Genomic DNA, 13834 nt, shown 5'->3' with positions numbered 1-13834 from the left:
AAATGATCAGTGCTGTGATGAAAGAAATAAAGGAGGAGAAGGAGGATGAAGAGGAAAGGATAAGGATAAGAGCATGGAATGAAAAAATTGAATAAGAAGAAGAAAATGAGAAGAGGAAGAAAGAAGAGGAGAAGAAGAAGAAAGAAGAAAAGAAAGGAAGAAAAGAAAGAAAAGAAGAGAAAGAGTGTAGGAGAGAAAATAAGAAGTTGGTGGAGAAATAGAAGAAATTAGAAGCAGAAGAAATCCAAAGGCCCTTTTCAGGGCCACTCATAGGTCTCGAAAAGAGATTGACTTTCCATTGCCTACCCTTTTTTAAATTTTTTTTTTTAAAAATCCCATGTTAAATTCCCCTTGGCCCTAAAGTAGTAGTTTTTTTTCTCCCATGTTAAATTCCCCTTGTCCCTAAACAAGCCCAAACTCTATTCCCATGTTCAATTCCCCTTGTCCCTAGACAAGCCCAAACTCTATTCCCCATGTTCAATTCCCCTTGTCCCTAGACAAGCCCAAACTCTATTCCCCATGTTCAATTCCCCTTGTCCCTAGACAAGCCCAAACTCTATTCCCCATGTTAATTCCCCTTGTCCCTAGAGTGGCCCAGCAATTTTCCCCATGTTAAATTTCCCTTGTCCCTAGAGTGGCCCAGAGGGGTCTGTAATGCTAATTCCCATTGTCCCTAGGGTGGCCCCCTTAACTACTACCGCTTCATAACACACCACCACCATTTCAGCTGCAGTTGGCACGTATGTGTATATATATATATATATATATATATATATATATATATATATATATATATATATATATATATATACACACACACACACACACACACACACACACACACACGAAAATTAGCTTATATGAAACGAAAATGACTGTCCATGGGTTTTTCTCATTAAATTACTGATCAATGTATTTAATTGTTAAGCTGAAGTGTGGAGTATCTTCAGTAGATAATATATTATTCGATACATAATTTTGTTTTAATATAACGATTTTAAATTTTAACAAGAATCAATACGATAAAGCAGTTGGAAACCATAGTTTAAAGATACGTAAATGCAGATTCAATTATTTTTCTACTCTGTTTCTTCCTTTTTCTCATTTTCTTCTTCCTTTTTATTTAAATGTTTTTTTAAAATTAAAAAAAAATATTAGTCTACAGTCCATCGTACCAATAAAATAATACCATACTTGCAAGTTTAATTCGCTTCCCAAAATGATTTCATACTTTCAGTAGGGATCGGAATCACCACCGAATCTAGTGTCATCTAAAAAAAATAATAAAAAAAATAAAAAAGATAATACAACAAAATAGCAGATCCTAAAAACAAAGTATAACGAATACAAAATATAAGTATTTAAAAAAAAACACAACACCCAACCAGAACCAAAAATAAATAACAAAAAAACAATAACAACAACCCCCCATTGAATCAGGGTTACGATCGCGCTTCACACATTTTCAAACGATATTTAAGCGCTTTATCAATTAGAATAAGTTTGCGCTGTGTCAAAGTCCGAGGTTAAGAAGGAAATAGTTACAGTAATTTCAGTACCACCTTGATGTATATTCTACTTTGTATATATATAGACTTATATAATTCAGAATATACAGTAAAATCGTTATTTGCAAAGTTCACTTTAGCAAATAAAATTATCCTTTCATAGCAATAAGACAACATTATTTACAGCCTTTTTTTAATGAAAGGAATACTGTGTTTCTTGTGCAAGAAGAGCTCATAGGGAGGTAAGACTTGATGGAATGCTTTGATATTTTAGCACTAAATATTTTCATAAAATTGGCATAGGGGAATATGTATGATTGAAGAGATAGCATACTTTGTTTCCATATTTCTCACTCACAATTTTTAGAAATGCATAATTTTATATTTTATGCAGAGAGAAATCTGCTTATATAACTCTAAGGGGGATAATCATGAAATGATTAGCTTTGCTGTGTCATCCTTTTATCCTTATATTAAATCGATTTATACATTCTCTGATGAATCTGAAAAGTCTACATGGATTTGTTCATGGCAGTTCTGATAGAACTTGGCCTCAAACTTGACATTAAACAAAACTGTTAATTTTATGAGCTTTTACATACTGTTAAGGATTACCTCTTTTGGATTTCATTTGCATATTGATATTACTTTTTATGTTGAAATAAACAATGTTGTATCTACTGGACTACTTTTATTGTTTTTGTATTGAAATAAACAATGTTGTATCTACTGGACAACTTTTATTGTTTTTATGGTTGGGATTTGCATTTTTTGTATTACACATTTTCATGGTGAAATCTTTACAAGATTTAAATACATGCCTATTGGAGAATGTAATGTATATTACTCCTTAAGGCACAACATATGTATTGTATCTTTTTGTACTCAGATGTATTATTTGTATTATCAGATAGTAGAGAGAGGGGGGAGGGGAGGATTATTTTAAATATTTTTTTTTTACAGAATTGGGAATGTTTTACCTTTTCTCTTGTAGTTCAAGTTTACATTCTTTTGAAAGGATTTATTCTTCTAAAGATTTTGTGAAGTTCTTCATTTTTAATTTGTTAGAACTTGACTTTTAATTAGCACCATATTGCCATTTTTGTGCTGTGTTAAATGCTAATACATTCCATCCATCCATCCATCTTTCTTATAAGAATGATAGCTCAAACATTATTGAGGCAAATCAGATAAAATTCAATAGACACATTGATTGTTTATATTATGGTGACTAAATTATTTTCATTGTGTTATTCATTTTTAGCTCAACTCGACCAATATTGCTTATGAGATGGTTAGTTTTCCATCAATGTATATTTGTTGGCACTACTCCTTCTGAACACAAAGTCATGTTGAGTTTTCACTGTAATACTTCTCAAATGTTTACTTGGTCTAAAATAAAGTTGGTGCTGACCTGACCTCCAAAATGGCCACCATAGTGGCCATCTTGAAAATTGTTATCACTACTCCAAATGGATGGATGTTTATATCCATATGGGGCTTTCCCCATAAGACTTCTTCTAATGTTGAGTTGGTTTCAAATAGTGCTGATATGACAACCAATATGGTCACCATGGCAACCATCTTCAAAATTTTGATATTGTTATTTATCCTAAATCTTATTGACATGGATTTTCACAAGAAGACTTGGTGGCCATCTTGAAAATCATGCAATTGTCACTCTTCCAGAATCGATGATCATACTATTTTAGGATTTTAATGATGTGTAGTTGGTTCTGAATAAAACAAAGGGCTGATCTTGCATCCAATATGGCTGTTACAGTGACTAATTTGAAAATCTTGTTATTGCTAAAATATCAGGGAAGTTTTTAGACATATTTTGATGGCCTTGCATCGCTGATGGTCAGTTGACTTGTTTCACATGTTAAGTACAAAATAACATATCATAATTCCTTAAATACATTCAGCAGATTCAGTTAAGCTTAATTCTGAAAACATCAAACGAAGAATGCATTAAATACTGATAAGATACACTTCTGTCACATATTGGCCTAACTGTTATCTAATATTGAAATGGTTGTCATTGTTCCTATTAAATTCTTATTCCCCCTGCACGATGAAGCTGTTGCTTATGGAATGTTAAAAAAACCCGGTGTATAACAAGTGATGCATGAAGGGGATAAATAAACATCTCATGGTGGGGAGATGATTGTCATTGCTTTCTTAAATGGAAAAGAAAAGCAAAGGATTATAACAAGTGTAGAGATAGCAAGAAATAAGCCATTGAGTTTATTGGGTTTGGAACAGCAGTTTATGAAACTGTATTGGAGGTATTTAAGGTCTAAGTTTACTTTACAAAAACTGTTTATTGTCACTACATCAGTATATTGGAAGTAATTAAGGTCTAAGTGGTACCAAATGTTTACTCTCACTACATTAGTGTATTGGAAGTAATTAAGGTCTAGGTGTTACAAGCTGTTTACAGTCACTACATCAATGTATTGGAGGTATTTAAAGTCTAAGTGTTACAAACTGTTTACAATCACTACATCAGTGTATTGATGGTATTTAAGTTCTTAATGTTTTAGTGTACTTTACAAGCTGTTTACTGTCACTACATTGCAGTGTATTGGAAGTAATTAAGGTCTTTGTGTACTTGACAAACTGTTTACAGTCACTACATCAGTGTATTGGTGGTATTTAAGGTCTTAGTGTCTTAGTGTACTTTACAAGCTGTTTACTGTCACTACATCAGTGTATTGGAATTAATTAAGGTCTTAGTGTTACAAGCTGTTTACAGTCACTACATCAGTGTATTGGAAGTAATTAGGTCTAAGTGCACTTTACAAGAACTGTTTACACTCACTACATCAGTGTATTATGGAAGTATTTAAGGTTTTCATATTACAAGCTGTTTACTGTCACTATATCAGTGTCAGATCACATTTCTGACATATAAGTAAATGTTTTCCAACTTGGCAATATAAGCAGAAGATAATTTGTTACACCTTTCTGGAAACTTGTCTAACTTAATGAGAAAAAATGACTGCTTTACTGAGTAGGTCTTGTTATATAGGGTTTGCAGATCTGCAGTATCGCTCAAAGAAAAATGGAAGTTGCAGACTAATGTTTATTCTAGTGTTTGTTATGTGACCAAACTTCATGGATGACTTGCACTTAATGTAATAAAGAAACTTACAGATTCTTGGGTCTAAAGGTCAGATATCATAATTAGTCTAATAAGAAAATAAATGTTTCTGCACAGAAGTGTAGTTGAAGACCATATAACTTGACCAAAGTTCCATTTCATTGAGGCCCATAGGTAAGCCATTGAGACCCATAGGTAAGTCATTGAGACCCATAGGTAAGTCATTGAGGCCCATAGGTAAGTCATTGAGACCCATAGGTAAGTCATTGAGACCCATAGGTAAGTGATCTCCAGAGTCAGTCATCCAAACAGAGAACTATTAATCACTGGCCATGTATGTATAATGTGCCCAAGATAGTGGTCTTGGATTTTGTTTTCATGTTCTTTTTTATTACTAACACATAGGCAGCTGGAACCACTTATTTAACAGTAAATATTTGTCTTTTAGAATTAAGAGTCAAGATTTTAAAAAAAATAATTTATGATGCTTTTGCAGTTTTTGTTAGATGAATTTTTACATGGTTTTAAATTTTATTATGTACAGGCAAAACAAAATGAGTGTGTCATCGAGGTTTTCTGATCCTCAGTATGTGAACTGGCTGAGGTGTGCATCTTCACTTGTGATCCTGAAAGAGAGTCTTCATGACTACATAGAGGCTGGTGTGAGGAGACTGCATGATGATGTCAAGAACACCGTTACTACTCAACTTGGTGCTCAGTATCAGTGTAGTGATTGCAGCTGGAAGGGAATCCGCCACAAGTACCCCAAAGGAACTTGGTCACTCAAATGTAACAACAATATCTGTAACATTTGGCTGGGGGAGATCCTCAGTAAGCATGATGATCCACAGAGCAGAACCATCAACTGGGGCAATGCAGACATTACCAAGTGGTCCACTGATCCTTGGGAAATTGCAAAGATCTTTATGACCAATGGTCAGAGGAACAAGACTGATCTCCCACGGGAGCTTGACACTCCAGCACTATTGTCACTGCTTAAGTACTGTAAAGAGTTTCACCCGATTGATGTGCAGCTGGTATCTGATGTATGTACATTGCCTTTTTTTCTTGTCATGTATTTTTTAATCTTTTATCCATCTTAAAATGTATCCTAGATATTGTTATCATCACCATCTGCCCAGAATAAACTCTTACTTGACCAGCTATTATAGAAATATAAAAGTTGACTACAAAAATTTGATGGGGTGAAAATGGTTTCTTCTTCAAATACCTTACCCAATCATGATACTTCAGGAGAACTATTACTACCATGCAAATCCAGCCCTTGTAGCCTAAAAACTTTCAGTTTAAAGCTAAAAGTTATCTGCCCACTTGGGTGTTGGTAGGGCAGAGTGATCTGCCCCTGGCACAGGAATTACCGCCAAATCCCATGAAATTGTCAGTTACTGTTTGTGTCAAGTAGCAAGCTCTCTAATACAGTGAGTTTTGTAACTCAAACAAGTTGGAAGGAGTCTCACCTTCAAAAGGACATATATTCTATAAATTTCTGACTTTTATGTTGTTCCTTTCACAGAGGAAAAAGTTTCCTAGCTTCTGTGTGTCACTTTGCTGGCTTAACACAATTAGGTATCTTTGGTATATATCTGTATGGGTCACAATGGTGTCCCCTCACATTGCTATAAGGGCATGTCTGGTGCAAGATACATAAAACTAATTTAATATTGCTGTATAAGTTCTGCCTTAGTCAGGATACATACCCTTTCTGTATTGTCTTAGTGTCTAATGCATAACCTTATATGTGACACTGTATTGATATTACCTGCATAGTATGTCATTTGGCCTTTTCTTGCAGGTAACATATGGATATTAGTTGTAATTATTTTGTAAGTGTTAATATTGACACTTCAGTTCCCTTTCTATATGCAGGATTTGTGTGTAACATAGAAAACTTGTTTATATTAGCAGCAGGGAGGATGAACAGGTCAATTTTGGAGCGAGTTTTCCTTGAAAATAAATCCTCCATTGAATAAAATAAAAATACAAGGTCAATAACATCAAACTGAAGCCTCTAACTGACCAAGATTTTCTCTAATATGGGTTAGCTCATTTTGTTACTTCATCTTTGTTGCTTGTGTTTTCAAATTTGTATGTGTGTTCCTTTACCAGTTGGACACTCATTGTTGGTTGTCACCCTTCCTGCTGCTGTTTCTTAACCAAAATTTTTATCAAGACTTACATGATATTGCGACCGAGGATCATGTAAATTTATTGTGATAAATCTGTATGGGGTAGCTTGCGCACATAAAAAGTTTTTGAACTTAATATCTATATCCCCTGAATACCAAGTCTGATGAATATTTCACAGAGTATGTGTATCAACTCCATTAAACACAACTAAAATAATGCAGTTATCTCTGATCACTATAGGTATTTGTGTATATCACTGAGTAACATAAATCACGTCTTTGTGTTTGTGCCTGCCTCGATAAAATATCCAATCTGGATTTGATTGTTTGTCCAGCATCTCACCATCATATACTGTGAGGTTATTAATAAATCCATCGAAGTCATCTCCAGATTGGGCTTTATCAATATCGGTGATAAAATCAACAATATCATTACCATCGTCCAACAATTTTGCGTTTTCATTAAACAATTTAAGCACATTGTAGCATCGCTGATCATCTATGGGTGGTGCCAATAGATATAACTTATCCTACTTGAGCCATCTTATTATCAGGTTAAGCAACAATTGCATCTTACCAGACCCAGATGGACCTATGATAATTGCTCTGATAGAATTTGGTTGCACTGGATGATGTTTGACTGGCTCTTGCTTTTGTGTCACTGAAAAATCAATGACATCCATGTTGTACAAATATAATAAATAATATTAATTTATATTGTGTTTGCAGAGCATCCACCCCTACAAGTGGATTAACAACAATAAAAACAAAAAAAATAGAAAGCTTGCACTTACAGGCAAGTGTGTGAAATGTGGTACAAAAAAATACAGATTTATCTCCCACTTGACTAATGTCAATGGTGGAGATATTGATGCTTCATTAGGAAAATTACCAGGAATTTCATGTGCTAAATACCCAGGAGAAAACCATCTTCCTGGATGTAATTATTGTGGTCTTGGAACCCGACTTGATATCAACCAAGACCTGGAGAGTATCCAATAAATGCAATTGATCAAGCATGTCACGTTCATGATGTAGCATATAAAAATAAGAATTTACCACAATGACATATTACAGATGTGAAGTTGATTACTCTTTAAATGCCATAAAAATAAATCTCTCAGAGAAAAACTTGCTAGCTTCCTAGTAAAATCTGTGATGAAAGGTAAACTAGTATTAGGGGCCAGTAATTAATCAACCGATGATTATTATAATAATGGAATTGATTTATTATAGCCCAAGAGGATATTGGAGGGGTAGCGCAGTGATTAGTAAAGTCACTGATACAGCAAATGTCACACGATCTGTTGCTGCAAATTGGTTAGTACGACAGGCAATATTGCAAATTTAGCTACCACCACCTAAACAAATTCAGTACACACATTGTGATGTAAACACTCCCAATGAAGTTCATCAAGCAGATATTTTATTTTTACCTCATGATATTATTAAAACACATAGACGTCAATTGCACACATACAAATACGCATTAACTCATGTTAATGTTGCAAGTAGATATAACGAAGCAGAATCACTATCAACTAAAACTGCAACTGAAGTTGCATCTGCTTTTGAAAGAATTTATTAACGAGGACCCTGGTGATGGCATCATTTGCTACAGGTTGATCCTGGCAAGGAATTTCTTGGTACAGTATCATCTCTGATGAATAAACATAATGTCAAAATCAGACAAGGACATACCACAATTCATTGTGATCAGGCAATTGTTGAACGATTTAAGTTAACACTTGCTGAACGGTGATTTGGATATCAGTATGAACAGGAAATATCCCTAAACAAAGTTCAAAATGGCATGAGATCTTGTGAATGGGTTGCAAGACTACCAAGAGTAATAGCTGATTAAATAATGAAATTCCTCATGCAATTTCTACGAAACCCATTAATGCAATCACAAAGAAACATATAACAATACAATCACATGACTCCTTTTCAAAACAATCAGTACTAGGTAATGTGACTGTAATATTTTTATATGAACCCGGTGAACTTGAAAGTGGTAAAAAAAAGAGCAACTGATCCGATTTGGAGTGTGATGACACATAACATTTCTAGTGTGCTAAAACCCACGGGTAGACCTGCAATTTACAGACTAGATTCAACTGCTCCACAACGTGGATTTGTACATAAACAATTACAAGTAATTCCTGAAGACACACAATTGCCACCACCTTCACTTTTGTGAACTAGCGCCTCAACGTTGATTACATTCAAGACAGGTCAGCATCACATTTTCGTGTGTGTGACCAAGACTACTATTATTTCTATTTACAGTAAACTGTCTTGGATTATTATTTGAATATTGCCACAACATTTCTGTGTTACAGCTTGCACAATGATTATTCTGTTGTTGTTTCAGTGTCAGGATAAATTCAGCATCGAGATCAAAGTTGCGTTTATTGTTGTTGAAATGTATCATGAACTATCTTTCTACTTGCAACTGTCAAATCATCTGGTCTCCATGTAGTCCAAATATCATTCATAGGAGTTTCTGAAATGATCTCATGCATTATTTCATACTGAATTTTATTGGGTTGTAGTCTGATTAATTTATTAAGCTCTCTTAATTCTGGATCAGGTGCTGTATTTATCATCCGTTATTTCTTCATAATGATCAACAAATGGTTTTAACCATTAATATGGAGACAATCCAACAAAAGGTGGCATTTGACCATGATCACCACACATGATTACAGCAGTATTTTTTGTCAACAACCAATTAAGTATTTTTAATGACACTGTACATATTTCATATCAGATATTAATCTTTGGAATATATTTTTCACCCATTCGTTCAGGAGTCCAGATATCTCCTTCCATCAGAAGAAGCTGTGATAAGTTGGAAATTTAACTCCTCATTTGTTTATTTCTCTGGTGAGTCTATGTGTACAGGTTAACACAATTATATCAAGTCCACTAATAATGCAATCGCACGTGTTGTTTTACCAGAATGTCCTGGTCCATTGAGATAAAAGTTTTATAGGATCACAGGATCATTTATAGATTTTGCTGAAGATTCTGATATTTGATTGTTTTCACGATAAATATATTTATACTCAACATCAGCTGTTTCATCGTAGCTACATAATTGTTCTTGTTTTTTTTTTTTCTCCATCCACCCCATGAAGATGCAGTGCCAATATTCAGCTGTTTCAATCGATTTATATGTTTCTTGTTGGATCTGTTGCTGCTCTGACAGTGAGTTTAGGAAATCTGTTCACCATTGACAACTAAGCGAACATCAAAGATACTAAATAAGTAAACTGCAGTGACTCACCATCAGTGTAGCTCACAATTGTACCTAATTTAGTACCGTCTGACAGACAAGCTGTTTCCTGGTAATACAGGTATTCTTCTTCATTGTATCAGCAGTTATGGAGTCTAGATAACTAATTAGCAACAATATCGTTTATTATCATGTGAACCACCTTTTCTGAATTTGCCACTTATCTTTCTACCGAGATCTTTTGAGAATTTATTCTTATAATTGATTTTATTTTCATCTACATTGGGATCCAAAGATCTTTGTTTCTCTCCTGGTAGCCAGATTTGTTTATGTGGACAATATGATATTATTGCCTCGCTTATTGTTAATGATATTAGTATCTTTTTTCAAATATATATCATAATACTACTGGTGCCCACATTTTTTTCTGAAAAGTGTTAACCAAACCAGAGATAACAAATCGAATGAAGACCTTTGGCAAATCTGAATGAAGTAATTAGTGCAAATTCTGTTATATCAAAACCTGGTAAAGGTCCATTTATCAATACTCCAGTCATTTCATGTGTTGGATGTCCAAATCTCTTAAAATTTTCCGAACACTCTTCAGTTCCAAGAAAACTTCCTGGATAACATGCAGCCATATCAAGTGATATATCTCTGCAATCATATCTGGTATTCCTTAATCCACCATGTCCGTATTCGACATAACTTGAGCCATGACTGATGAAATTGTAAAACAATTTCTGAGTAACTTTTCATCACCATTGGTGTATTTCAATGCAAGATCTTTCATTTCTGTATGAAGAAATTCTGTTCGATATATCCCACCGTTTGGTCTTAAAAACTGATCAAATTTATTTTCTTCGATACAGATACTTCCAACAGGTTTAATTAATTCATCATGATTTTCTACAGAACGTTAAAATAACCATTCTTATACAGGATCATTCTTACTTATTTCGTTAATAAAATCAGTTATATCTCCTTGGTAAAATATTGTTATAGCAGAAGTCCAAGCATGCACATTATGATCAACAATATTTATCGGAGCTCCTTTAGATAAATATTTTGGTTCGTGTAATACTTCTGTTATTGTTTTTACCATTATTGGGAATTTTAGTATTTTTTCTAACTTAGCAACATCATTTATTGCAGCTCCTTTATCTTTAATTCAGCCCATTTGTTTATTTTTTCACATCATTAGATGTGTTGGTTTATTTCCAAAAGTTGCATTTGTAAAATTTTCTATTTCTTGTTCTGCAACGCATCAGCATGAGCTTGCCAGTATTTGGATTTTCATTTATCGGATATATTGCATAAATAACTGCAGTCACAGGATATGCTTGTTCATAATATGGGTTGTCAATACTAGTCAACATTCCTGGCTTGGAACTTTTATTTAATGTAACAATATTTCCAGAGTGAAGATGGACAGGGTTACATTTGTCACGGATAATCCAAGTATAATTTACTTTTGCGGTAATTTACCTGTACAATAAATTTTACTCGAAAAGATATCTTTGATTGTCAAGGTAATTAATAATCGTTGCTGCTTGTAGGTTATTCATTGTAGCATCGATAACACTTTCAGTTTTGCGCATGATTCTGAATGTTGACCACACATGAGATGCACCATCGCCGTGAAATACTTTCAAACAGATTATTCGCCAGATCAACCAGAGCTCACCTTGGCAAGTCAGGGGTTTCTTCTGTCAAGATCGATTCTAGCTTTAGAAGGCTTGATTGTAGATAATCTCTCAAACTCTTCCATATTATAATTAAGGCAAATATATATTTAAATTATTTCATCATTGCAATAGCGAAACATTGTTTCAATGATAGTTTTGCCGATATAATTAAGATCTTATATAGCTTGGTTTAGATGTTGTATTGTTTCAATAACTTGTTGTTTTACGTCATTATTGTAGTATTGTGTGATACTGGAAAATAAATTTTGCAGGTTATCAAATACACCTGTGGTTTAATATCATCGGAAAGTGATTTGATAATTTTTTTGTTGATGAATGGTCTATCATTGTCATATTCATACATATTTCTCTGTAATTTATAAATCATTTCACCATCACAAACATAAAATCCAATCTAATACTAGTAGGAGGAGATTTCCATGGTTCTCTTTTTGATATTCTGGAGTACTGATAAATATTTTTTTTGTCTGTGAAGAATTTTTCACATTGTGGTTCTAATGGTCCTTGATAAACAGGTGATAAATCTGGCCATCATAATACGGTTCTGATTGATGATTGATATAGATATACAGCGACGGTGTGTTCTAGTGAGTTTACTTTTATCATGGCATTGAATGTTGGTTTGTGAACAGTGATAGCAATTTTGGATTCTTTTCCTATAATAGATTTGATTCTGTGTTGGAATTCATCATTGATTTGTTTGATCTGATAATTACCTGTGAGAATACTAACAACATTCCAGTCTGGTGTTCCATCTGGTTTATTTATATATGAAAATACCAGAGAATTTTTTGTTTGCAACCCACCAAATGAATTTGATCTAATATTTGGCCAGCTGTGATATACTTGCAGATGTGCTAGTGCTATTTTTTTCACTGGATTTGCAGTTTAAATACTAATGCTAAATTCAGGATCGGTTGAGCTTGCTGATATCATCATGGTTTTTGATGGAGTTGTATTAGCGATGAGCTGTAGTAATTCTTGCGATGATGACATTATTATTATTTATTAAACCAGAGGTCGATTATTGTTTTTTGTAGATTCTGATACAGTCATTCCCAGTGGTACATTTGTGCCTTTGTGGTAAATCCTAATCATTTCTGTGAATTCGTGATTTGATTATTCCATTGCTAAGACTTGATGATATAAATGAAGATAATTTGGAGTATGCATGAGTTGCTGTGGACAACTTCATTGTATACTCATGTAATTTATTAACCCCACACATGGATACTTTTTTGATGATGATATTAAGAATACCAGTTATAATGGCAACACCAATTCCCATTGCTAGTTCTATCACGTATGATGCTGATAATGCTCCAATGATAGTTACAGTTCCAGCAATGACCGTGAATGCAGAATATACAACTATATCAGTAACAGTGACACGTCTGAGATATTTTTTTTTGTTTTACTGTATACTTGATGATATTTTTTAGTTTGGTATGCCACAATCATACTTGTTTGAATCTGTATTTGTTTACAAAATTTAGATCTGATGATTGTTAAATCATATATTCTAATTACTAAGTAATCAATTAAGGTGTTTCAGTGACAGATTCCAGACACCACCAGTGAGACGCTGCAGTTGATATTTTTTTCATCCATTTCATTTAACACTGTAGACATGGTTCCAGAAAAATTATTGTTTGAATGATGCCATAGATACATGGTAAATATATTAAATTTTGCACTGCTGAACACGGACAGCATATACACACCAGACTGCGGTATGTTTGATAGTGTTATTTTGCTGTGACCATGTTGATGATCCTGATGATACTGTGTATACCACGTTGATGATCTGCTTGTGAGGAATTTTAATCAGATTAATTTTTTTAATGATAGGAATTCCACTGATAACATCTTCTAGTTTTTTTTCTAATATCATTGATAATCCTCTGCACTATCATGATTAGCTCTGAAAATGATTTAGGATCTCTGAAAACACCTAATCTTTGATTAATTGTTTCAATATCTGACATAGCTGTTTTAATATCATTGACTTTTGTGTTAATTTCAGAGCTTTACATCAACAAACATCAGACTTCCAAAGAAATCAGTGATTTTACTGAGTTTTTGAAAACTTCTATGAAGATTTGAAAACATGTTTA

The 13834-nt window shown here is 33.6% G+C and overlaps 1 protein-coding gene across 3 annotated transcripts in view; it reads left to right on the top strand.

Annotated features, from left to right (window-relative positions):
- The first annotated feature begins 1524 nt into the window (after positions 1-1524).
- The window catches only part of LOC149776643 (uncharacterized), a 65665-nt gene continuing 53355 nt past the window's right edge, over positions 1525-13834 (top strand). For all 3 annotated transcript variants that reach the window (XM_089941155.1, XM_089941154.1, XM_089941156.1), the window contains exons 1-2: positions 1525-1750; positions 5162-5663. In XM_089941155.1, coding sequence (XP_089797281.1) covers positions 5172-5663 — 492 coding nt within the window. In that variant the 5' untranslated portion in view covers positions 1525-1750; positions 5162-5171. The remainder of the gene's footprint in view (positions 1751-5161; positions 5664-13834) is intronic.

This window comes from Sinohyriopsis cumingii, chromosome 18 (assembly GCF_028554795.1).
Source record: "Sinohyriopsis cumingii isolate HCF-2022 chromosome 18, ASM2855479v2, whole genome shotgun sequence".
Lineage (NCBI taxonomy): Eukaryota > Metazoa > Mollusca > Bivalvia > Unionida > Unionidae > Sinohyriopsis > Sinohyriopsis cumingii.
This window is presented reverse-complemented; position numbering and strand designations above follow the sequence as displayed.